The 24,311-nt window shown below is 45.0% G+C and overlaps 1 protein-coding gene across 3 annotated transcripts; it reads right to left on the minus strand.

Annotated features, from left to right (window-relative positions):
• Nucleotides 1–883: 883 nt before the first annotated feature.
• On the minus strand, nt 884–24,298 carry DEAF1 (DEAF1 transcription factor). 3 transcript variants are annotated; one of them, XM_054826235.1, is made up of 13 exons: nt 23,369–24,296; nt 22,247–22,344; nt 21,714–21,843; nt 20,769–20,915; nt 19,823–19,962; nt 19,019–19,084; nt 18,014–18,140; nt 16,481–16,609; nt 15,593–15,721; nt 11,084–11,334; nt 3,759–3,824; nt 1,960–2,049; nt 884–1,726 (listed from the first exon to the last, which is right to left on the minus strand). In XM_054826235.1, exons 1-13 carry the CDS (start codon nt 23,649–23,651, stop codon nt 1,622–1,624), a joined length of 1,761 nt encoding a protein of 586 aa, XP_054682210.1. In that variant the 5' UTR covers nt 23,652–24,296; the 3' UTR covers nt 884–1,621. The 3 variants fall into 3 exon arrangements, 1 of the variants encoding a protein (XP_054682210.1); XR_008577245.1 differs by lacking the exon at nt 884–1,726 and adding an exon at nt 10,037–10,190 and having other exon boundaries at nt 1,989–2,049; nt 23,369–24,298; XR_008577246.1 differs by lacking the exons at nt 884–1,726; nt 1,960–2,049; nt 3,759–3,824 and adding exons at nt 3,844–9,802; nt 10,037–10,190 and having other exon boundaries at nt 23,369–24,298.
• Nucleotides 24,299–24,311: the final 13 nt, after the last annotated feature.

Genomic DNA, 24,311 nt, shown 5'->3' on the forward strand with positions numbered 1-24,311 from the left:
CTGCTTCAGTTCCTGCTTGGCTTTCCTCCAGAGAACAGTTTCCTTCGGAGGAGGCCGGCAGGCTGCTGCCTTCCCTCTGCCGACGCCAACTCCTCACCCTTGGTGGGCAACGGTCCCTCCTGTCAGCGAGGCTGCCTGTGTCACCCACTAAGCCCTACACTGGGAGGAACAACTTTTCCAGTGAACAGCTGGAAGGTGACATCCATCAACGGCCACCAACCCGTCACCCGCCCTCCAGGGAAAGGTCCCATCTGCTGCCTCTCAGCAGCTGCTGCTGCAGGGAAGCCCTACGGACGGGCACTTCTGAAAAGAGCGCTCAGCAGTGCAGCGAATGCTGTGAGAGATGATAAACCAGGTTCCGTCCCCTTGTAACACCAGGAGTGTAACGTAACAAGACCTCTGAGATTCACAGAGGAAGGAATGGACTTGTCAGAAACTGCTACTGCAAGACTTCAGTATTTTCCATCATGTTTTTCTCCATTTACCTTCCTGCAGCTCTGGATAGAATTTTCTCCTTTTGACAGCATTCAGGATGCTGTGATTCAGAGGTGAGCCCTCTTGGAGTACAAGCTAAACAATAATCCTCCTCGCTCAATACTAAATTGGAGTGAATAACCAGACGGACAAGTAACCCCTCACAGTTGTTATGCTCACAGCTAAAAAAAACCACCAGAGAGGTGTGCGTGTCCACTGACTCCTCCAGCCTGGGGCATTAATCTTCAAACACGAATAAAGACATCTGATTAGCCTAAATTATTAAAGAAGTACATTAATAAATTAGTTTGTTGCAGTGAATGAAGCAAATAACTGCACCGCTTCTTTAATTAGTAGCTACTAAACCGCAATGACAGGACAGCTCTCACTTTGGGTTTGATAAGCTCTGATTTTGGCCGGGTGGCTGAGTTTGGCAGCTGCACTAACTCAGCCGCTTGCTGCATTTATCAGTACTTTAAAGCGCTGCCGTGGGAATTAAACAGTACCGCCGGGCACACTCATGCTTTCACTGCATTTTATTTAACAACATGTTATTTTTCACTTATATTCAAGTGCAGAAGCTCCAACGTGTTCCAAATTTGCCCAGCACATACGGAACACAGGAAAAAAAAAAAAAAGTCCTTCCGATGGCAAACTAAGAACTTGTACTGACTTTTTCAAGGCAATTAAATTAAAAAAAAAAAAAAACCCGAATGAAGGTTCGTTTCTTTTTTTTTCAAACAAGAGGTAGGGAGGCACAGGGAGAAGGAAACACTGGCAAATCTCATTGCAGCACCTGCTTTAGATCCATCTCAAGAGAGATGATGAGATTGCTGTAATCCACATGGTGGAGGTTCCAGTCTGGCAAAGTCAAAGCTTACTTAAGCTGAAGGTGGCTCCCAGCTGCTAGGCTGCAGTTAGGTGGGGTCTGTTTTTTCCAGATGAGGTTTTCACAGTCTCTGTATTATTCAAAGTTTTGGAAGAGGATCAGGAATAGGCAAATGCTGTCACAGTATCAAAAAGTCTTTCAAAAATGAGTTCGCTAGTGAGAGGAGTGTGGTTTGTAAAGGACAGACCGTTCATGCCAGGTTGCCGATCCAGCCGGCCGCACCACGTTGTTCGTGAACGGTTAAAGAGGTAGGTGTGCTCAGACGGTGACCTTCTCCATGACACTGTCCGTGACGTGCACCTCATCGGCTTGCACCGTCACTGTGGCCGACTGGCCGCAGATATGCTGGTGGTCCTTCCAGTCCTGTGAGGGAAGAGCAGATGGAAAGGCCATGAAGGGAAATACAGGGGGAATCTCATGGCATCAGTTACTGACAAGCACTTCAAGCTCTCCCCTTGTCTCCACTATTCCAGTGCAGACACCAGCTACAGGCATGGGCAGATGTCCCCTTGGACACGGAGAGCTGTGTGACTCTCCCCAGGGTCACGCAGCCCTCTCCAGATGACTGAATCTGTAACTCACAAACAAGCTTATACCTTCCGCTGGCAGAAAGTGGAGCAGTAGTTGACTTTGTGGCATCCCGTACACTCGTTCGTTGCCTCACGACCGCAGTTGACGCAGGATTGCTGTGAAAATGGACGGCAAAGCGACCACGTCAGAGAGAACAACAGCAGGGAGGTCACCTGTTGTTGTATGTAAGCGTAATACAGTGTAACACAACATAATGCAGGAGCAGTGGTAAGGCCTCTGTTTCCCAATATATCCACAACCCAGGAACACAAACCAAACGGCCCCAGTGGCTTCTGGACATGTCTTCAGAGACCCGCTCTCCTCGCCATGTTAGCAGGGATCACTTTGGAAACCAAAATGTACCTCTGTTTTCCTTTCTGGTGGGCCAGAAGCCCCTCAAAACTGTGGGTGAGGTCATGGAAATCTGTCCACAGTAGCACAGAGGTGTCTCCCTCCATGTAGGTCATGTATCTTACCAACCACAGCCAGGTTACTGCAGGCTTCAGCAGGAGCCAGTCCTAACCAAGGGCAGGTATGTTCAAACAGCAGTGTACAGACTATAAATTTAAAACTTTAAAAGGCAGATTTGGTTGGTGGGTTTGTTTGGTTTCTAATCCTGCATATGTCTGAGTGAGGGTCTGAGGAAGGACAACAGGAGTCGGAATAAGGATGGGACCCTTTGGTTTAATCTTTCCCTGTTTTTAGAGGGAAAAGGGATCTGCTCCCACGGGCTGAGCAGGCTTATGCCTTTGCCAGTCAGCAGCACGACTACATAAGCAGTGTCCAAACAGGGAAACAGAAGACAGAGGAGTAAAATTAAGAAGGCTGTAACAGGAGCAAGGACTTAAACCTAGAAGTAAGACGAGATACGATACATGGATGAAAAATCACACCTGGTTTTTAAAGAATATTTTTGTGTCTATCACTTTAATCTTGTATCAGTGACATCAATTAACATAACCTGTATATTTAGGTGGAAATATCATTGAACTACCACAAAAATAAGCACTTCACAGAGCATTCCGTTTCCAACTCATCAAATTACTGACAAATCATTAGCACGTCAGAGCAGCAGTGTGAGGCTGTGACAGGAAGCGTTTCTCGGCTGTGAAAGCGGTGCTCGACACAGGCATCTTTAGTCCCACCAGCTCCTTCTCTTCTGAGCACAACCAACCTAACAATCAGCGCCCTGATTAACACCGAGTTCATCACACCATCTGCTCACATCTTACCAATGTACCTACAATTAACAATTGGTGTGACTGAGCTATATTTGTATTCCTGATGTACAGCCAGGGGTTCAGGCCACCAAAAAGGGGCTTAAAGCTGCTCTTTGGGACTTGCAAAGCCTGTCCCAAAGGCACACTTGGTTGAGGCTATTCATAACCTGTACAGTATTGGAAAATGTTGAAAATACACAGTGTGTGCGCTTGTACCTGGAGATCTTAGAAGGACTACTGAATAGCAGATACCGCTGTAAGGGTTAAATCATGGGTCCTGAACTAACTCAACTCATACTCCCATTCCAAAAGCCAGAGGGAATCACGCAGCTCTGAAAAGCAGCAATACCATTACTCAGAGGTGAGTGAGATTGATTAACCTGGCCAGATGACAATAAAGGACTGTGAAAACCTGGAAGGCTTGGGAAAAGGGACACATTCTGCTCGAACAGAGCATTAGTCCTGCTAGGGAAAGCTCAGATCTCTGCCAGAAGGCAAGGCCAGACATAGAATACATGACTTCTGTAGCAATGATGAAAATCTGCATCTTTAAATGGAACAAGAACAAAAGGCTCTTCATAAAATATGAGACACCCCCAGCTTACCTTGATGATGATTTCTGTTTTCCCATCCACATCATCTGTTTGTTGAAATAACTGGTTCTGATATTGCTGCAAGGAAAAATACAGCAGACTTGTCATTTCACAGCCAGAATATGACGTGAGGGGTTGAACGGGGTGCTCTGTACGGAGAGCCCTGACACTGAGCTTGCTTCTGTCAAGCCCAAAACTGCAGTTGCAAGAGGACAGAGGGGACCCTCGCTCCTCCCTTCTAAGAGAGGGACACGATGACCTTACGTGGAGACAGATGAAGAAGCCTGTGAGAAAACGGCCCGAGGTGACAAACTGCCAGTTAAGTACAGCATTTACTCAAACCCCACTCTCCCCACTCCATCCAGCCAAGCATTCCTTCTCACCACACGAGTACCTAAGAAGTTAGCAAAGGAAACAGGAGGAAAATGCCAAGGTAATAGGGCCAAGTACCACCTTCTTGGGCCAAATTTTGGGCCAAGTCCAGTGATCCTAATCCACTAACACGCAAAAGGAGTCTGGGGGGATGGCATAGCCCAACAGAATGGATTAGGAAAAAAACTACAGACAAAATGAACACACCCAAGGCTTTAGAAACAGCATCAACCATAACCATTATTCCTCCTTTTAATAGACATAAAAGGGTTTTCAAACAGTTTTTGAATTAAGCAGTCCTCTGGAGGTGACTTTTAAAGCACACTTTGGGTGTGTTGCAGATTTACTCCAAACCAGTTCAGTCCAACCAGGTGCCACTCCACCTACTGCCTTGCCACGCTCAGCAGCCAATGCTGCTGAGACAGGAGTCCTAAACCAAAGGAATTCCAAACCGATCCTGGCTTGTGTGCTAACCCTGACTTAAATTTATTTGGAACAGTTAAAAAGCAAGAAAAAAGCCAAACCCCCACCTTCAGGCAAAGCAGGTTTATCCAGGGGTGACTATGACCCAACATATAAGGAGATTAAAGGCTTAATTTACAAGTGTCTCTATGACCTGACATCACAGTATTTATTCTCCTGTGAAATCACAACCTTCAAAACCTTTATATTACCATGACACAAATTCAAAATAAAAAACTCCAGGGAGATGAAGGAGGCGGCAGGGAAACCACTGCAAGGGGTGTGATTGGGTTCTGCCATTATTTGATGAAGAGGTGAGACCAGGCTAATTAGCAAGACAGGACACACGCACGGCATCCCCAGTGCTTCCAGTACTGCATGGGCAAAGTGGGCATCATGTGTACGGACATTTCAAAAGTACCATTTTGAAAACCAAAATTGTGTCCAAGCCACAAGCATTCTTGTGAAGACAGGGAATACACCGGCAAGCTTGAGATGTGGCCTCAGGTGTAAGAATCAATCCTGCCATGTCTCAGGAAGAAAATGACCATAAGTCTTGAGAGAATTATGAACATCGGTGAGCACCGGTTGTGGAGAAGATGGGACTCAACGCCTCGTGCTGCAGCCTCTGCCCTCTGCCACTCTGCACACAGGCAGAGAACCGGGCTGGCAGGAAACTGTGGATTCTTCAGAAAAGGTTAAAATTAGTTTTCCATTGTTAACCGAAAGACAGATGACCCACGTTAAGAGTACTGGGCTAGGAAAACTGCGTAATGTTTCTAAACTTCGTTTTAGTGAAGAAAGTGGGAATACAGATGCCAAAGCGTGCGGTGAGCTGGCATTTCAACCCAGCTTGAAAACCTTTGCGCACATAATCCCAGCTGGCACCATCCCCTCCGCAACAGCAGAGACAGCGCCAGGGCTGAACGCACCGAATTCTGGTTCTGCAAAAGTGCTGCAGCTCCAGAATTAAAACCTTTCCCACCACCAGACGCCACCTCATCCTCTGCAAGTGCGGCTAATCCTGTTTCCCAGGGAGATCGCCAATGAGAAAGAGATCAAGAGGAAGCCCAGCCACCTCTGTCCTGGTCTGAGCCACAGCAGCTCCTCCACCTCTGCTCTCAGCCCCCGAAACCTGCTGATGGAAACCACACGTTTAACCTCCTTCTGTCTCCTTTTTATCTGTCTGCACAGTGAGTCCTCTGGTTCTGCACAGCCCATGGTGTGAAGAATTGGAGCCATTCAGAAACTATGGAGAAGGGAAAGGTGTGATAAGAGGGAGGATCAAGCCAGACACAACCAGATCTCTCAAAAAACCAGCTCCAGAAAACTGATAACCTCCAATTCTCAACTGTTTTCACTGCTGCTCGGGAGTACACAAACATGATTTGCTTACTAGAGCTACATTTCTTAAATGCCTGACCCTTTTTAGGTTAATTTCATACTCTCTAGCCCTGAACTGTTTTAATCTTTCTAAAAAAGAATTTAGATGGTCCAGCTGTTAGCTGATTTAATCTTCCACCTTGTTTTCAAATGGGCTGGGCTCTGAAGGCATCACTGCATTACACAAAGAAGGCTATTTAAATTAAAACACTGGTCAGATTTCAACACCGATTCTTTTTAAATTTATACAGAAAAACTGTTTAACGCATTTCCTGAATATCTTTATTATCTTCCAGCAATGTCTTCTGACGCAGAATTTGGTGAGTTCATGTATTCTACCCCTCCTAAAGTTTATCTGATATAAACGATGGCTTAATGCACACTCAGAAAAATTACATTGCCAAAGCACGCAGACCTCTGTGTAAAGTGCTGTCTTTAATCCATTCCTTTTGGGCCAGTCCTGCAAGTTGTCAAATATCTCTTGTACGAGACACTGAGCCTTCGTTGCCCCACTTACTCTCTTCCTAAATGTTTTTCCCTAAATCAAAAAATGCAGTAAACCCAACATTCAGAGAGTAACCAAAGGATCAGATACACTCAGTCACAAGCTAATTAACAGCGGAGAACTTTCTCTTAACCGCTGTATGAAGTTCTGACAGAGCAGTTGTATGTAATGAATCCCGTGCAAAATGCTGCAATTCAGAAAAAACTTACAAATATTTTGATATTTTCTTGCAATAAGCATGACACATTTTAGAAGTTAATATAAACGCTGACCTGGAGGGTTTACAGTTTGCTTTTCTTTCAGAATGTCATTCCCCAGGACTTCTGTGCAACATAAAGGTAACTTGTATTTGATGTTTGCCACTACAAAGCTGTGCGCAAGCTGAGCACCAGCTGCACATGTGCCCGTTTACACACAGAAAGCACAAGGCTTATGGCCATCACCGTTTCTTAAACAGCTTCAGGCCTGAAACTAACTCTGGAGGGCTCTGCTTATTAATTATGGAGTTCTCATCAGGCACATGAGATACTGCAGACAGCATACACAACAGGAAAGGTATTTTTAACTGCTTTCTTAGACTCTAGAACAATTTTGTTTCAAAAGACATGATTGCAAAATAGGTATTCTCATAAATGCTGCAATTGTAGATTTCGGGTTTACAAATTGTCCTTATTTCTAGGACTTAGAAGGTTAACGCTTTTTTACACAGCCTTTTACCCAGAGATCCTGTCACTTTTCAAACTAGTATGCAAGGCCTCTGTGAAGGAAGCATTATCCTTATTTCAAAGAGCAGGCTCTGAAGCCCAGAGAGGCCTAGGACTTACCCAGGGGCATCAAAATAACCCGTGGCGAAGATGGAAACAAAATTTGGAAGAGATCCTCAGTCTTGAAATTTGCCCAGCAAGCCACAAACCTTAAACAAATTTACCAAAAAAGGACAAAGATCGCAACAGAGTGCACACGAGGAGTTCCAAATTACAAAATTATGTGCAAGAAAAGCTCTGTTGGTGAAGCCTTTAGCTCCAGCACTGGGAATCTGACCTATAGTTTCTTTAGAACAGCCAAGAATGTCACCAGACCCTGCCACAGGGCATTCTATGGCTGTAATCGTACCAGCAGGGAGGCAGAGTGAAAAAAACCTCATGTCAGACATGAGAAAAGAGGGAAGACAAGTGCATTTTTCCATATTTTCTCTAACTGCCTATGAAGACTGGCATTTATATTGCACTACTGTACAGCCTGATGCCTAAACGCTCAGCATTTCCCAGTCCAGCCCCCCTGTTGTTTTTAAGGACTCTAGGTATCGCCATGTGTTTGGAACTGCAATTACGGATCCAATCCTCATGAAAAATTCAGATTAGACATGCCATCTTAAGGAAGAAACGTGACTGTAGATGCTTCTAATTTATGCTGCACTTATAATTTTTTATGGTTTCCACTCGCTACATTTAGCAGATCCCCTTCCTACCACAATTCGTCTCTGATGTTGGCATTTCCACCTTCAAAACGATACAAACGAGGGGAATAATGTATTCCTAAGACTCCTTTGAATAGTCCTGGATAATACCATTAGCAAGTGTGACCAGAATGAAACAGTGATGTCCGCTCTTTGACTTCACAGATAAGAACGTAAGTGGACAGGCAGCACAAACGCCTCCCCTGCTCAAAGGAAACTCAGAGCAAAAGCCTGGCTTTCACAGTTCAGAGCTCTGTAAATCCCACAAGCACTTACCACTGCTCAGAATAGAGGACAACTTCTGGTATTTAAAGCTAAGTCAACTAAAGTGCTGCAATATGGAAGCAGAATGGCTCATTTGTGATATTTAATGAACTCCAAAGCTCATTAAACAATAAGTATAATAAGTGAAACACAATATAGTGAGTGATTTGCAACGTACAAGGCATATAAACCGTAATTAAAAATTCTTCATGCTTAATTTATTGCTCTCTAGGAAGACTGAAACAAAACTAGCACACAAATAAGTTTTCCTATGTGTTTGCTGTTCATGCCACTTCTCCTCTACTCTGCTTAAACTCGAGGCCACTTCAGATTTCCTCTAAAGGGCAGGTAAAGACAGTGCTATCCCAAGCGCTCTGTCTTGCTCTTGTCGGAAGGCAGAGGCCCTCTCCCTGTTCAGTATGGGTGACAGAGCGATACGGTCAGGGATACGGACAGTTACAAGACCAAAAGTGCTTGAACTCAACAGCCTCAAGAGCTGGAACATTAAACTGGAGGAATAGCTCTGCACCGCTGTGAAAACTGAAGATACGCGTTAGTTACAGTCACGGCAATGAAGTTTGTGCATCCAGTTGGGAACCAGCCTGCTCCTAACAGATTTCTTTAATCCTGCTATGTATTAAGTCACTCTTCCAGGAAGAGCTGAGTCTACAGCTCTATTATAATTTAATCTGTTGTACAGCCTCTGCTCCGCAGCTCTGATACAATGACACAATCTTTCACTTCTAAATACCTAGGAACGTACTGCAGCACAGAAATTTGGCAAACTGGTGGCTCTCCCGCAGAGAACTGCCCACACTGCTGCATTCACCATCCCCGCTCGTGCAAATGGAGGAGGTGGCGAGAAGGTTCCCCCGTTTGTTAGCCCTTGGAAGTTCATTCAGTGTAACAAACACAAAGGGGTGATAAAGCACCTGCTTCCTTTCCAGCAAAAATCAACACCAAGGTAGGAAGGCAGACACCTCTTTCTCGCTCTTATGTATCTTAACTGTCAAAAAAAGCAGTTTGACCACACACATACTTAGGGTGGGAAAGAGAGTTGTGTAACAAATCAGGGAAACATTCATGAAATTGGAAAAGCACTTTTGACCAACACAAAAGTAGACAGCCAATTATTTGACATTTATTGTAATTACTTCCAATGCCAGCCCTGTACCCAGAAACCCAGAGTTTTTTCCAAATATGGAATTCACTAGAAGAAATTCAGAAATAGGTACTTGCGATATCGCCCAGATGGTTCCAGAAGCTAGCACACAGCCGCAAGCTTGAGAATTGTTATTTGGATATTAAAAAAATACCACTGTGAGCAAGTGTTTTTATCAAAATACAGAACTGTTGAGGTACCCGTTACATGATAAGAACGGTAAGACACACAAGTTGTATAACTGGGCATTCAGTAGTTACTGGGAAAGGGGCTTCCTCTGGAAACACACACGTGCTCATCCTTGCCTTGTAAAGTCAACACTTTAATCAATATACAGGAGTGATTTTAACTCCCATTCCTGGGGCAAGAAGAAACTAGAAGTCCACTGAAGTGGGCTGGATTTGGATCAGAGGGTGAGAGGAATGGACTCTGAACAACCGTTCCAGAAACCACTGTAAAGATAAACAGAAGGGAAGACAGCACATAAACTGGAAAAAGAGCAGAGAGCGAAGTTAAAAAAAGTCAGATGTTCATCTCTAAACTGTGTCAAAGCTTCCAATTTCTCGGTATCCCACGCTCTACACAGCATTTTAGCAGCAGATGGCCCAAACCTGGACAGCAGCATGAATACCCATTCTGCCCAGGCGGAAGGCAGGGAAGAATTAGACTCTCAACATATCACACACCTGCACATCAAGGATGCAGCGTACAGAAGAGTTTAGCAGAGACAACGTGGCAAAGAATATCAAAGACGCTGCAAGGACTGTCATAGGGGTTCTCAGTTCTCAGCAAAGTCTTCCCACACACATTTCTTCAAGGTCTCTTGCTGCACACTCGTGCCTATGAATTCAGTGGAAAGCTGACGTTAGCAATAACGCCGATGGCAACAGCAGATAGTGTGGTGTACAGGAAGGGAGTTCATCAGCTACCGACAACGCCACCAGTTTCACAGTACATTGCCCCCCACCTCTCTCCCTCAAGTCCACACCAGCGGCTGTGGATCTGCGGGAGAAGGGGAACGCATTCAGCAGTGCATGGAGCCAAATTCGGGGTGCATGCATGAGCTGGTGTTAAGAAGAATCCAGGGTCCCTACCATGCATCAATTAAAGAGAAGAAAAGCAGGGAGAACAGGGCAGTCCTTGCAGATAATCCCTTACAGAGGAGAGAAGGGCCACTGGGTACAAGCCAGTACTCTGGTAATGCCCACCAGCCTTGCAGTCTTACCACAGGACTTTGCTCGCACAATGCTCAGCAAGACACCTCTAAATTTTACTGCTTATCTTGCCCATAAACTCTGCAGCTTGCTGTTCTTTTTATCCCTCTGCCTCTTTGGGCCATCAAAAACCTCTTTGATAGCCCCGCTCACCTGACATAAAGCAAGCAGCCACCGCACAGCTGAACACTCACCATCTTTCCTATACCAGGATTCAGCGTCCACATCTCATAAATTTAAGGATGGCTTATGGGAGAGCTCAGGACTCGTAACACTAGTTTGTATTACTAGCCTGCTACCCACAGCTCTTGGAATCCCAGAGCACTCTATTCCTTTCCCCATAATACGAATAACTCAGAAACATTTCTCTTGGTAATACCGCTCTCAAGACACTGAGAAACAATTTCTAAGGGCTACCACTGTTACAGCCAGTGACAACCAGTGAAATACTACTCTGTTCATCACTCAGCCAAAACGATGCCCTTGGCTGAGTCAGCTCACCTCCCCTAGCATAATTACCTCTTTCCTCTCCACATCAGCTTGGATTTTTGCTTGTGTGACAGCAGCCTCGCGGAAAGAGGAGCTGGCCTGTTTGGCCTGTTCAATGAGAGTCTTCAGCTGCTGGGCGGTGTTGAGCAATGAATTGACCATCTCTTCCAAGTACAGCCAGCTCCGCTGCTCCGTCACCTCCAGCCCATTCACCACCGAAGGGGATATGGCTTTGGTGGGGGTCGTGGGGGGCACCGCCAGGGCAGGGAGAGAGGTTAACACTGAATATAAAGAAAGAAAAAGAAAATATATAGAATTAGGGCATTTCATTTCCATAAAATGGGGGGGGTTTGTGGGTGGTTTTGTTTGTTTGTTTGTTTGTGGGGTTTTTTTATTTAATACAGTCTGCAAGAATGTGCAATCTGGCTGTTTTTGCTGACCCACAATGCACAGAATCTGTCTGTGCAGAACAAGCCCTTGGGGCGTTCTCTAAAACACATAGGCCAGAAGAACATGTACTCCTGACCCTATTTACTCTGGGAAGGAATTAACATCTCCTAGCATTGCTGCAGATAGGCACAATTAGGCAGTGAAAGCAGCATTCCCAGAGACTCCACTGCCACTGTCATCACAATGTTCCACCTCATGTTTCCATTAACTGTCACTACCTAAGGTTGTAATAAGTCCTTCAGTGACCCAAAAGTGTCAATTCTCAGGTCACTGATCCCCTGCACTCCCTGAATTCTGATCTTAACCATAACTCTGGCCCAAGACTGGAATAAAAACAAGACAGTTATCATCACCTCAAAATTACAAGTATTACAAACATTCCAAAACCACTGGTTGGGAAGCCCTTTAAAAAAACCCTCAACAATTGTCATTTCTTTGGACCCCTTCATCCTGCATCCTACTCATAAAACAAAGTGTGGCAATAAAAATACACATCTCACACTAAAAGACCACTGATTTTAATAACAGGTATTCAGATCTATATGTATCTGTTTCAAATATCCTAGGCATTCTGAACAGCAATGCTCCTTGCAGCTCTGAAACCTCTCCTTGCCCAATCCCAAAGATGAGAGTAAATGTATACAGTCCAGATGGAAGTTCTAGCTTCAGACACTAACATCTCCTGACATCTGCTTTACATTTCCTGTGTTGGACAAGAAATTTCCTTCTTGAAAACGGCCCTTCACTCTTGTATAAACTAGAATGCTATAGGTATGAAATGAAATACAAAAACATAGAAGCCCAGCACTACTTCTAAACATACTCCAAGGGGCATTAAAAGAAGAAAAAACCTCCAAACAAACCAAACAATTATTGAGCTGTTGCAGCCTTTACTTTTTCATATCCTAGCCACAATCTTAACAGTAACTGCAGTTTGTAGGAAGCCACCAGAACGAAGCTAAACTCCCACTATTGTAACCTAATCACACTTTCCTTGAACTTGCCTCTAACCCCCTCAATTATCGAAGCTCTGCAGTCCTCCCTTTCCCGAAGCCTGTGTTAGAAAATTGAAGTCCTGGAAAAACAAGGTCTGTCTTAGCCTTACTTCTGCAAATGTTTCAAAACCAGCAGTTACTGTGTCACTAAAACACCTACTTTTCACATCACTGGGCTTGCAGTGTACACTGGGAGACCAGAGTGTGAGGAAATTAAATCTAGATCCAGGATCCCAACAATATACAGTGTAAGCTCACCTCAGGCAACATTTCCAGGAACAAATGTTATCTGGCTTTACTTTTCCAAAATTTAACTCTAACTCTGCCATAAATACTCTCCATCTGCCATAAAATTAAATGCAAGACATTCACATCTACCTCTAAATTCCTAACTAAATTGTTCACTAGAGAAAAAGAGGGCACCACCAACTTTGAGGCTGTGCAGTCTTATTACCCCAAAATCTACTAATAGAAGAGCTGTTAGTATTCCAGGTTCCAAAAGCCAATTAGCTTCCTTGATTTTTAAATAGTGAGTGACACGTTCACATCATAAACGCAGGACCATTCCAACTGATAGATGCTATTGCCTTCAGAGAAACATTTAACACAGCCGGGAATACAACTTCAGAAGGGCTGCATCATTTAAATCCTGTTCCCATCCCGCCAGTGTCTGCTTTCCTTTTAGAAGCATTTAATTTTCACACCTCTAGCGCCTCTGCCAAGCAGCTTGTCTCCCAGCTCCCATACTGCTGATGCTACTGAAGATAATGCACAGATAATGTCCTTGAGCATCTGCAGCACTACAAGGGAGTGCCCTGCAGACAGCTGCAGGCAGCAGAGATGCCACTGCTGGGTACTGACCATTCTTTTCATTAAAATGGACCGTTACTGGAGCCAGAGTCTTTTCCTTGAAACCAGAGTTAATAAATTTACTAAATGGGAAGTTCTTGAACTAAACGTAGAGGTTGGAGTGTCTGAAATGCACTTTATTCTCACTTACTTTATTACCGGTCTCCCATCGCAATCCATTTTGGATGGCATCGCAGATACTGGCACGCTGTCTAAGGTGGCTCCAAAAAGAAAGGCAGAAACGAGCCTCAAGCCTCTCTCGCTGAAGGATGGGATGCAGAATAGCAAACTGCACAGCCCAGTAGACCCCCCCATTGAGGAAAAAAACCTTGACTACACTTCAAATGGTACTTAAAATTCAAATGTAAATACTGCCCTGAAAAAATTCAACTGTAATTACTGTCCTGAACAGCAACAGGCCAACACACCTTTCTGTACCAGGCTGCAATCCCAGCAGGTCTACTCACACTGAACCTCTCCTTAGTGAAGCATCTGCAGACAAACAAGACTTCTTGCAAGACCGCATTGAACACTGGATATCTTCCAAGACAGCAATTAATTTAAGCGCGTTAATGCTTTAACCCTTTTCAAGTCATATCTGGTAGTTTTTCGTGCAAGCAGCAAAAGCTGAAAGAATCCAGCAGAGATTTGCAGAGAGAGAGAGCAAGTCTCGAACCCCACGGTACTGCAGGTCACGGCATGTTAGATGTGCAACCTTTTCTGACAGCATTGCAAGTTCACCACACAGGTAAACCGACATTTTACACTCAATGGCCCTTAATTAAAACAGTAATTTCAATCAATTTGCACATGACTGGCATAGAACTATTTGCACTTAGATATGAGTAAGAGATAAACCGGTCTTTTATCAGTAGCTGTTTGCAGAAGAGCCTTTCCTGCTGCTACATTTCCAGCACAATATTTATCCCCGCGTGGCATTTGATAACTTATCTAACAGGAATTACTTCCGATTCCTCATCTTGGCATAGGTATATCAGTCAAGAAAAAGTATTCACCGGTTAAAAAAAAAAAAAAATCAATGTTTAATTAGTAACATCAAGATCTGACTAAGACTTAAAACCACCAACCAGATTTCATTCTGGACAGAGCAGGAACGCACTGTGCTGCAAATAAGTAAAAGGTCATACAGAAGAGAGAACACAGGCTTTAAAAAATAAAGCCTTCAGACTGCACAAAGAATACAACATGTTACATGATCTTTTCTCAATGTCTGAGAGAACACTAGCAGAGATCAACACCTGCCTGTCTTACAGCTCCTCTGTGTCAGCGAGATCAGTAAGTATCAGAGTAATTTCACAGAATCGTAGAAATTAGAGAAGTTAAAGGCCTATAAATCGCCTAATCCATCAGCCAGCCAGTGGCAGACTGTTCCCAGCTGTATCTCTTGTCCAGGCTTGATAAAAACACATAAAGCAAGAACAACACATCAAGTTTGCAGTTCCAGTTTCTTCAACACTTCCAGTCTATCAGCACAGGCAACACTCAAACAACATTGTAGTTCACTTAATTTATCAGCCAGCTCCCCAAATGAAAGGTTGTTAAGTTTACATAATATAATTACATTTGAAGAGATATTTGATAATCAATTTAACTCATCCTATCAAACCCTAAAGGGTTGATTTGCATGTGTCATTTTTCATACTGTTTTGTCTTTTTTTTTTACTCCCGTCTATGTGAGCACAACAGGGGAGGGTCTCACTGGCACTGGGTAACCAGCACCTACCATTCCAGCGCAAACGTCAGTGTTAAGGGATGAAAACTGACATTGGATGCAAGAGCAGCACACCAAACCTGCCCAAAACTGCCTCCAGCATGTATCAGTGGATACATAAAGAGATGGAAGAATTTTTAGAAAAGATTCTGCGACATAATTTTAAAGGGGATGGTCTCCTCAGATCAAACACTAAATAAATGTTTAGCCACAGTGGCCAAGTGGTCACAAAAGCCTTAGGAAAGGCAGGGGACTGACTGCAAGATGATTTAGGACACAGGATCACAATAACTTCCTCTGGTAGAAACCAACAAATCAAAGTTCTCAATAATGGAGTGAAAAACTTTCCACAGAGTGCAAAACATGCTTGTCCAAATCTTAATAACCGCAAAATTCATAAGCACAACAGAGCAAAGTTTATTTTTCTGCCTCAATCTTTACCTTTGCTGAGAAAGAAGACTAGAAAGTAAATTCAAGCGCTGCTGTGTCTCACATGACGGACATAACACTTACCAATTTTGGGATGAGATGTTGGCAGTGCAGCTTCAGGAAAAGGTGAAATCTGACAGTTGTCCTGGTAACTTGGATAGTGAGGTTCTGGGTGACTGACCCGGCAAGGCTGCTGGACATTGGTATCTTGAACTGCAGAACAACAACGGCAATATCAATCACTGTATCACGCAGCTGTCAGGCGCTTCTTACGCCTCTTTCACCCATATTATTTTTACATTTTATACAAGTTCCTACACTCTATGATAACCCCAAGGGTTGCAAATGAGAAACAGTAGCATGATCTTACACAGTTAGCAAGCAAGGCAACCTTGTACTGATTTCACCATTCTCTGCTTCCACTTTTAAAGCAAAGGTTACTGCTGGCTCCCCTCCCACACATCTATATATTTACAATAATCAGGGGACTTCAAACTGTGGTTCTCAGAGCAGGATAGCTCCCTCAGCAGAGCTCACAACCCCAGGTATGAATCAAACTGAAATACATGTCATGCATTTATGGTTTGTTTGATTTACTCTAGCATTTTTCAGCATTTTTCACTTAGTTTCAACACTCAGCTAGTTTGGGGTTTTTTAGTAGTATTTTAGGACGAAGGAAGAGTGAAAAAAAATGAGAGAGATGACATAAAACATTAGAAATCACCAGAAGTGTAAATTAGCAGCTGCAACATCTGGACAAAACTTCTAACTTCTTTTGTGCAACTGGTAAGATTTCAAGCTGCTGAAATCTTTTCAAAGGAAGGACAGTGGGTTATGTACAGTCTCTCTGTAAGCTCTTGCAAAATAAATCCCTCGTGCAGCATTCAAAATGCTTCTTCCTATAGCAGTGGGCATCCAAACCTTTTTTTTCTCCTTCTCACAGATGTCTAGCAGATACACCTGAACTCTTACCCGCAGCTCCAGTGAAAACATCACCCTGGGACGGACTTTCCGAGATAATTGCGGTGGCTTCCACTGTCGATGCACGGTCAAATGTCAGAGCACCGGAGGTAGTGATCTGTCCAGAAGGAGTCACGGTGACTGGAAATATTAGAAGTACTTTCATAATTAACACTCGGTGCAGAGGCCTTGGCTGTTTAGCTGTTGATATCCCTGTTCTGAATCATCCAGAGAACTCACAGATCAGTAAACGGCCTGTGATACCCACATTTGGATCACACGTATGGCCAATACAATTGGAAAGGGGAATAAAAGCCCCGTTTGGCTTCTGAAGGCACTGCTGGCCTCCTGCAGGCCTCTGTTTATTCTCTGGGTGTACGAGGCCAAAATGTTCACTTACAACATACTGCCTCCCAAATCACCACTTTTTCAATTCTTCAATGAGCAAAAACCTAACACCTACCAGAAAGGTCCAGCGGGGCTACAAAACCCGTCAGCTTCTGGCTGATCCTGGTTTATTACAACTTTAGCAAGAGTGGATCTTACTACTTAAAGCGACATAAAAAAACCAAACAAAACAACTCCACAGAATCCTTGTGTATTTCTCTTCCTGCTGTTGCTGGCAATCTAATCTTGCTTTTGGCTGTTCTTTTTTAGATTTCTGTTGCTTCCTCCTCAATTCACTGTGTAATGTTACCATCCAGATGATGCTCGTGTGATGAGAGCAGGAGGACACATGAATGTGACTGGGAATGTGTGAGCTGGATGAGCTTGCAAATTAATTTCTTTTCTCACACAGATGGTTTGACAATCAAAAACAGTAAGTAACAAAGCGTGTCCTGAATGTTAGAGAGGAATTTGCAGATGAAAGCGTCACCTTCTGCCTCTTTCATTAACAACTTTCAGGCTGTGAATTTCATTCCAGCTGCTTAGAGCTTACTTTTCTATGTATTTCAAGAAATAGCACAAATCTTACTCTGTATCCCCCACCAGCTTCTATAGGACAAAATCCAAGCACAGGGGCTGGAACGGGGATTTCCAGCAGAGCAGACAAGGGCCAGCCTTGCCCTCCACCTAATTTCAACAGGAGGAAATTTCTCCGTTGTCATTTGTGAAAAACCCACCAACCCATCAGGGCCAGGACGCCACAACTGCCCCTTCACTGCCAGGCTGAGAGAGCAGGGAGCGGGGGGGGAAACAGAATCCAGACCTCTCTCGGAACAAAACTTGAAACCTACTGCTCACTGCAAAAGGATGTTAAGATGCTTAAAACCAAGTCTCCTGGAGGTCTAGAGCTGCACTTTTTCCTACTCAATTTGCAGTCCTGATGTGGCAATACTGTGCTAGTCTCTACAAAATAGGAAGTGAAATTAGCTAAAGACACTGAGCCAATAGATCTATCCAATGAAAAGGAAGTGGCAAAAAAAAAAAAAAAGACATTTTTCTCAGTTGGCTAATTCCATGAGGCCACTGATAGACATAAAATATCTAGTGTGGCAATTCCTCATCAAAAAACAGGAAAGCAATTTTTATCAAAGAACCTACATGTAGTAGCAGCTGTGGCAGGAAGCAGAGTGATGTTTTTGGGGCAATCCTTCTTCACTGGAGTTGCAGGCATTTCATTTTCTTTTTTCCGCCTTTTATACGGTACAAAGAGTCGTACAGGGCCACTCTAGGCAAAACACACCAAAAAAAAAAAAAAAAAAAGGAAAAGGCATTAGGTGAGGCATCTCTTTGGGGACTTTGGATTTACTCTCATCCTTCCAGATGCAGCTAAGGTCAAGCAGCACATATTCCCATGGAAGGCGTGTGGTTTGCAACAACTGATCAAAAAATTCCTACTTTTCCAAACCAAAAGAATTCCGTGAAAGAGAAGTTACACTCAGCTCCCTCCAGCTGAAGAGGGACAGATTCAGCCTCTTCCCACTATTATTTAAGGAGCAGGACTGGGCAAATAATTGACTGCTGGCCAAGATGGTGGAAGAAAACAGAACAAGAGTGAAAGGAAGACAGAAAGCAGTTAGTTTCAGGTCTAGAAAACAAGCAAATCATCCAGTTCATAGCAGAAAAGAAATACAAAACACTACTTCAAGTCAAGCTAAAGACTTCTGCTTTCAGAACTTTAACATAATTTTTTAAACAAATAAACAACAAACCAAACCAACCAACCAACCAAGCACTTTAATATGAAAATATGGATCCAACACAGAGTATTACATTACTTCCTTACAAAAACATTTTTTCCAACTCAAAAAATTGTGAAATTTGAGTCAAAAATCACAAATAGCTTTGACATCGCCAAAAGGCATTTTACATAGATATGTTATTTAGAAAAGACAAAAAAGAAAAAAAATGCACTAAGTATCACCCAGTTTTCCTGAAGCTGCTAGGCAATAGTGGTAGCAGTTCCTTATCTGTTAAGGAACAGGCATGGACAAAGCATGCTGCAACCACAGTGCGCATGAACATTTCTAGGACACTCACAACTGCCTGTGGCAGCTTGACTGATTAATTGTTCTTAAACTAACGGATATAACCCCTACAACTCACCAAAGTCATGTCGTCGCAGCAGGCAGCACAAGTACAAGAGGCAGCATGAGGATTTAATATCCCGTCCTGAAATTAGAAGATTACTAGTTCAGCGTTAGTCACCAAAACCACTGAGAGCACAACCGTATTCTGCAAAGAGATTCGGACACTCCCAGAGAGACGTACCCACTCCTTCCCAGGGACCCTACACAGCAACGGACAGGCCAGCTCTCCTGCGTCATGATGATGGGGTGAGCGGGTGGGAGGGGAGTGAAGGAAGAACAAACAATTTTCAAACCAAAAGGCAAGGATATGTGAATTTGAGACTTTTATAAAGTTTCTGCCCAAGCAGAAATCAACTGTCAACCTAACGGCAATGCCAAATTCTCCATGAGACTCCTGGACACTACAGGAAATAAAGGACCCAAAGCAATACTCAATAAATGGTGCAAGTGAAGAATATGTTTGTCAGGCAAACAGAATTAAGCAGATCAGGATATTGAATTACAGTATCATGGGTGAGAGCTTACTTCTCAATTTCTGCAAAACACAGCTCAAGGCTGGGCTTCATCCTGCACAAATTGTAACCTCTTTTCAAGTACAAGCAAGATTCATATCATGTTATTTGAAAACACATCTAGAAAAATTCTTCTCACATCGCCGATTCTCAACCAAATCAAAATGTTGCTTCCGAGTTGCCCCACGGCACCGTCGCACATAACTCTGCTGAGGCAGCGCACATGGCTTGGACTGCAGCGTGGGCAGACTCTGCCCTGACTCTACCTGCCCCTTCCAGCAGAAAGGAGGAAGCAAACTTAACCTTACGTGAATAAGGCACTGCAGTGGCCTTCCAGCATAGCGGATGCTCCTCTTCCAGTCTTTGCTGCTGGCTCGTCCCGCCATAGCTTCAAATTCAGTGGGGCTGTACCAGTTGTCCCCTTGCTTAATGCACCTACCACGGCCTCCTGAAATAAAATAGAAGAAAGGAATCGTTAGTCATGGTTAAGAATCCTTTTGCCACTTTTCTAAAGAAGTAAATACTGAAATTGCTGGACAAAACAGCAGTTAATCTATAGCAATCATCAATATGCCCATCCGCTACTTCTCATCACCCTAGGATAACCATGCCTATGTATTATCTTCGCTGTAATAATGACTGTGCGTGTTTAGAGAGCTCCAACTTTGGGCCTCATCAATGCATCACAAGGCTAGAAAAAATTACTCATCCACAAGAAAGACAAGTCTTTCTTGGATAAACACCATGAATTTAAGCCGTTCCTTAATTTGCACTGAATTTTCTAATCCTTCTGGTCATGAAGAAAACTCTGTATCCACGAAGTGAGCGCTGGGCTGTGCAGTCAGGCTTGTGGACAATTTTTGCTGCTGCTTCTCCAGCTTTCCCACAGAGATAAAAGAGAAGGGGAGAGGCTAAGGCAGCTAAGGAGTCCCATTAGGAGACAAGCTGTCTATTTTCCGTTCCAGCGGGGATTCTTTAGAACTTTGTAGAAACACAGGTCTACTTCTCAGACAAAAAGGAGTCAACCTATTACTGGGGAGACTCACTGCACGGCAGCTCATATCTTCACAGATTTAAGAAAAAAGTTAAAAAGCCTGACAAGAAAGAGCAAAACAGAAGAGAATAGTAATACCGAAGGGACTAGGCTGGCTAGGAAACTTTTTTTCCTCATGATCAGCCCTTAAAAGTATCCTGATAAAAAGCAGAGTGCACCAAGTGCTGTCGCACTTCCTCACCCCAGAAGGTCATTGTTACCTGAGCCGAGTCTGTTTTTATACAGAATGCCACTGATATTCCGGCACCTCACCGGGAGCTCGTTCTCATAGACAGATGGGTCCCAGTTATACTTGGTTCCAGTTTTTTCTTGGACAGATGTTAATGGGGTAGGAGGAGATTGCGGTCCTTTGGAAAAAAAGAAAAGAAAGGTGACAGCAACCAAAAAGCACACTGGCTATACCTTCACATGCTCAGCTCGGCTGGGGCAACAGTGTCAAGTGGGTAACTGAAGCAGCTGACACCTCTCCACGGCAACATGAGTTACACAGTGCAGCACAAAAAAAGTCAGCTTGAACATTCTAAAATTGACTGAAAACAACAGCATTAAACACTGAGGTTGTAACCTGGAGTGGTGTAAGCAGCTGGCTGGATCTTCCCAGAGGCCAATCCTGTACCGTGTTTGAGACCACTGCAGGTTTGCCATGCCATCTTGTGGGCAGGAAGAAACTGCCAAGCAGCCGTGAACTTCACAATTAAGACACCAGCTATCGTGACATTTAAATATCAGCAAGCGGCCCGAATGGATTCAAGGACCCTTTGAAAAGAACCCATGTGTGGAACTAGGAGACTCATATTTTTATTATCGATATTAGAATGATCCATCTGCCTCTGGGGGTGGGATGGGTGTAGAGAGACATGTGACAGCCCAGCAGCAGGGCAAGATTTTTCAAGCTTATTTGCAAGGGCTAGGGCAAAGAATAAGAAAATGAAATATATTTCTGACAGGGAAAAAAAACAAAACAAATAAGTATTTTACTCCCAAGAAATACAAGAAGTACCATGTGAAGAGGGGACAAACGATCCTTGTAAGGCAACTGCATAATATTATGCACTTCATGTTTTTTAATCCTAGAAACACAATTAAAGTGGAGAAAAAGCAACCCCTCAGGGAGAATGACACTTCAAAAACAGATTGCCTTATACCTGGTGTGAGAGGTGCTGATGGCCCCTTCAACCCTGTGGTCTCTACAATGCTGCCGTCTGTGTGAACCACTATGAGAGTGGCTTTTTCAGTATTCAAGCTGTCCCCAATTTGGAGGGCCGTTCTCCCAGACTATAGAAGAAATAAAGAGTTTAAATTGATAGAATTAAAATACCAATGTATTTTAGTATTCCCCCAAATCTTCTCAAAGGTACCCTAAACCACCAATCAGTATGGTGGTTATTAGGTTAGGTTTTGAGGTTTTAGCCAACCAAAGTCAAAGGTTACATGTTCCAGGTCATCAGTTCCATTACAGAATGAGTATATGGGAGTGGAAAGATAAAAAAACTCTCCAAGTGATGAAGGAAAACCAGTATGTCCCCCAGCTAATGGTTTTGTGGCTTAAAGTCTTTATGCTGCAATGAACACGTTATCGTTGACCTTACTACTGCTTGAACACAAACCAAGCTCTTCGTTTACACTAAGACGGTATGCAGGACTTTGCTAAGGCCCTCAAATGAAAGGACAGACTTACCAACACGTGTCCTGAAATTGAAGCTGCGTTTGCCACAGATGTAGTGAAAACATTGTCTGCGGAGGCACCAACGTTGGCTACTGTCACTGTGGTGACTTCTGAAATGTAAAGCAGACATGAAGTTAGTATTCTGCTGCAACCAGAGAGCCTGAAACACAGCTAAATATTAAAAAAAAAATAAAAAATTGCATTTCCTTCTTCCTGCCTATTAATTTTATTTTTCAGGACACCTTTAAGTTGTTATAAATACATTGTCATTTATATTAAGCTTTGGATTGAACATGCTTTAACATCTTTGAGAGCAAAACAGTAGTTATCAGCATGTGATGAACTAAGGGAAAAATGAATATTGCATCTGTACTTAAAAAATGCCCAAACTGTGATGCTTTATATGAAAAGCAGGGTGACTGGCAACCGTCAAGAGAACAATTGACTCTCCCTCTGCCACATATTAATTTCTAGGGTGCCATTACCTGTACACTTGGTCCAGTTAAAAACTATCCAAACTTACAGCCAAATGTTTCTATTTTATATATATATATATATATCTCATATTTGACTGCCTAGCTAAAACCAGGCGGCTTTTGCTACTACACATGGGGTAAGAGTGAAAAAAACACACAGAAGCTGACATGGAGATACCAATCTAGGTACGAAGGGCTCTGAAATTTTCTGCGTATCGGAGCTTGCCTTCAAAAATCTGCATGTTTCAGGGCACTTTGTTAATGGGACACAGGGTCAAAGTAATTTCAGATCCACAAAAGCGGCTCTTACTCATTTTACTTTGACGTGCGTGTCGTGTGAGAGTGCGATTTTCTAAGTGTGTGGGAGTGACTCAAGCCCCAGCTGGCCGCTGCCCTTTCCTCACTGCACCCCCTGAGGTAAATGGCTGCATCTGAACGCCGCAAAGGCGGCAAGGCTGCAGGGAGAGGGCCCGGGGGCCAACGGCCGGGCTTGCCGGCTCCAGCCCCGGCGGAGCCGAGCAGCAGCGGTGGCTGTGGGGGCCGAGGGAGCGGGGAACAGTCACGGCGCGCCGGAGCCCCCAGCCAGAGCGGCCGGGACGGGCGGGCGCTGCCGCCGGGGCTGAGGGGAGCTGCGCATGCGCACTCCGCCCGCCCTGACCTGCGAAGGCGGCGGCGGCCTCGTCGGCGCTCGGCAGGGGCTCGGCTCCCATCTCGATGTGCTCGGCATCTGTCGCCATCACCGTCACCGCCGTCACCTGCGCCGCCGCCTCCTCCTCCTCCTCCTCCTCGGGCTCCGCCTCCGACTCCGAGGCTGCCGCTTGCGGCGGCTGCTGCTGCTGCTGCTCGGGTCCTTCCGCGGCCGCCGCCACTGCGGCTGCCGCCGCCACTGCCGCCGCCTCCGCTAAGCCCAGCTGTTTCGCCGCCGAGTCGGCGTCCTCCATCCGAGGCGGGCGGGGGGAGCCGAGCCCGGCGAGCGGGCCCCAACACCCGCCGCTCCCCCCGCGAACGCCGCTGAGGAGGGTCCGGCGGGGGGGGGGGGGGGCGGGGGCCGCCGGGTGGGGGGGCCCGGTCCTCCGAGGTCACTCGAGCGCTTTTCGGCGGGTCGCCGAGCGGTGCCGAGCTCGCCCGAGCCCTTCCGAACGTGTTCCCCGGGCGGAATCGAGCGCTTCCGAACCGCTTCCGATGGTGCCCGAAGTGTCCCGAGTCTTTCCAGGCCTCGTTCGAAGGCGATTGATGGTTCCCGACGAGCGGGGCCCGCGTTTCCTGCCGGCTGGCCAATCCCAAGGCAGGACGCAGCCGAGCCCGGCCGAGTCCGTAGAAACGCGGCCCGAAGCGATACCTGACAGATCGGGTGGGGAAGCCGAGCCCGCCCGAACAGGGCCGAGTCCCCGAGCGGTCCGGCCCAGAGGGTCGAAGAATCCCGAGCTCGCTCGAGTCTTTTCCGATCGCGCCCGAAGGCGGGTGAGACGGGCGCGAGGAAAGCCGAGCTGTGCCGAGTCCTCTCCGATCGCGCCCGAATTCCCCTTCGCCGGCCCGAACGGAGAAGCCCGAACGGGCAGTGCCCGAATCCGCCCGAAAGCGACCGAACCGGGCCGAGCGCT

Source organism: Grus americana, chromosome 5 (assembly GCF_028858705.1).
Source record: "Grus americana isolate bGruAme1 chromosome 5, bGruAme1.mat, whole genome shotgun sequence".
Taxonomy (NCBI): Eukaryota; Metazoa; Chordata; class Aves; order Gruiformes; family Gruidae; genus Grus; species Grus americana.

Excerpts from the sequence above, each read along its gene's own strand:
- DEAF1 (XM_054826235.1), bottom strand. The coding sequence starts at position 23,651 with ATGGAGGACGCCGACTCGGCGGCGAAACAGCTGGGCTTAGCGGAGGCG. Across the intron at positions 18,141-19,018 it reads GCTGCGACGACATGACTTTG|AGTGGCCCTGTACGACTCTT; the intron begins GTGAGTTGTAGG and ends TGTTTTGCCTAG. Across the intron at positions 16,610-18,013 it reads TGCCACAGCTGCTACTACAT|TCACCGTGACTCCTTCTGGA; the intron begins GTAGGTTCTTTG and ends TAATATTTCCAG.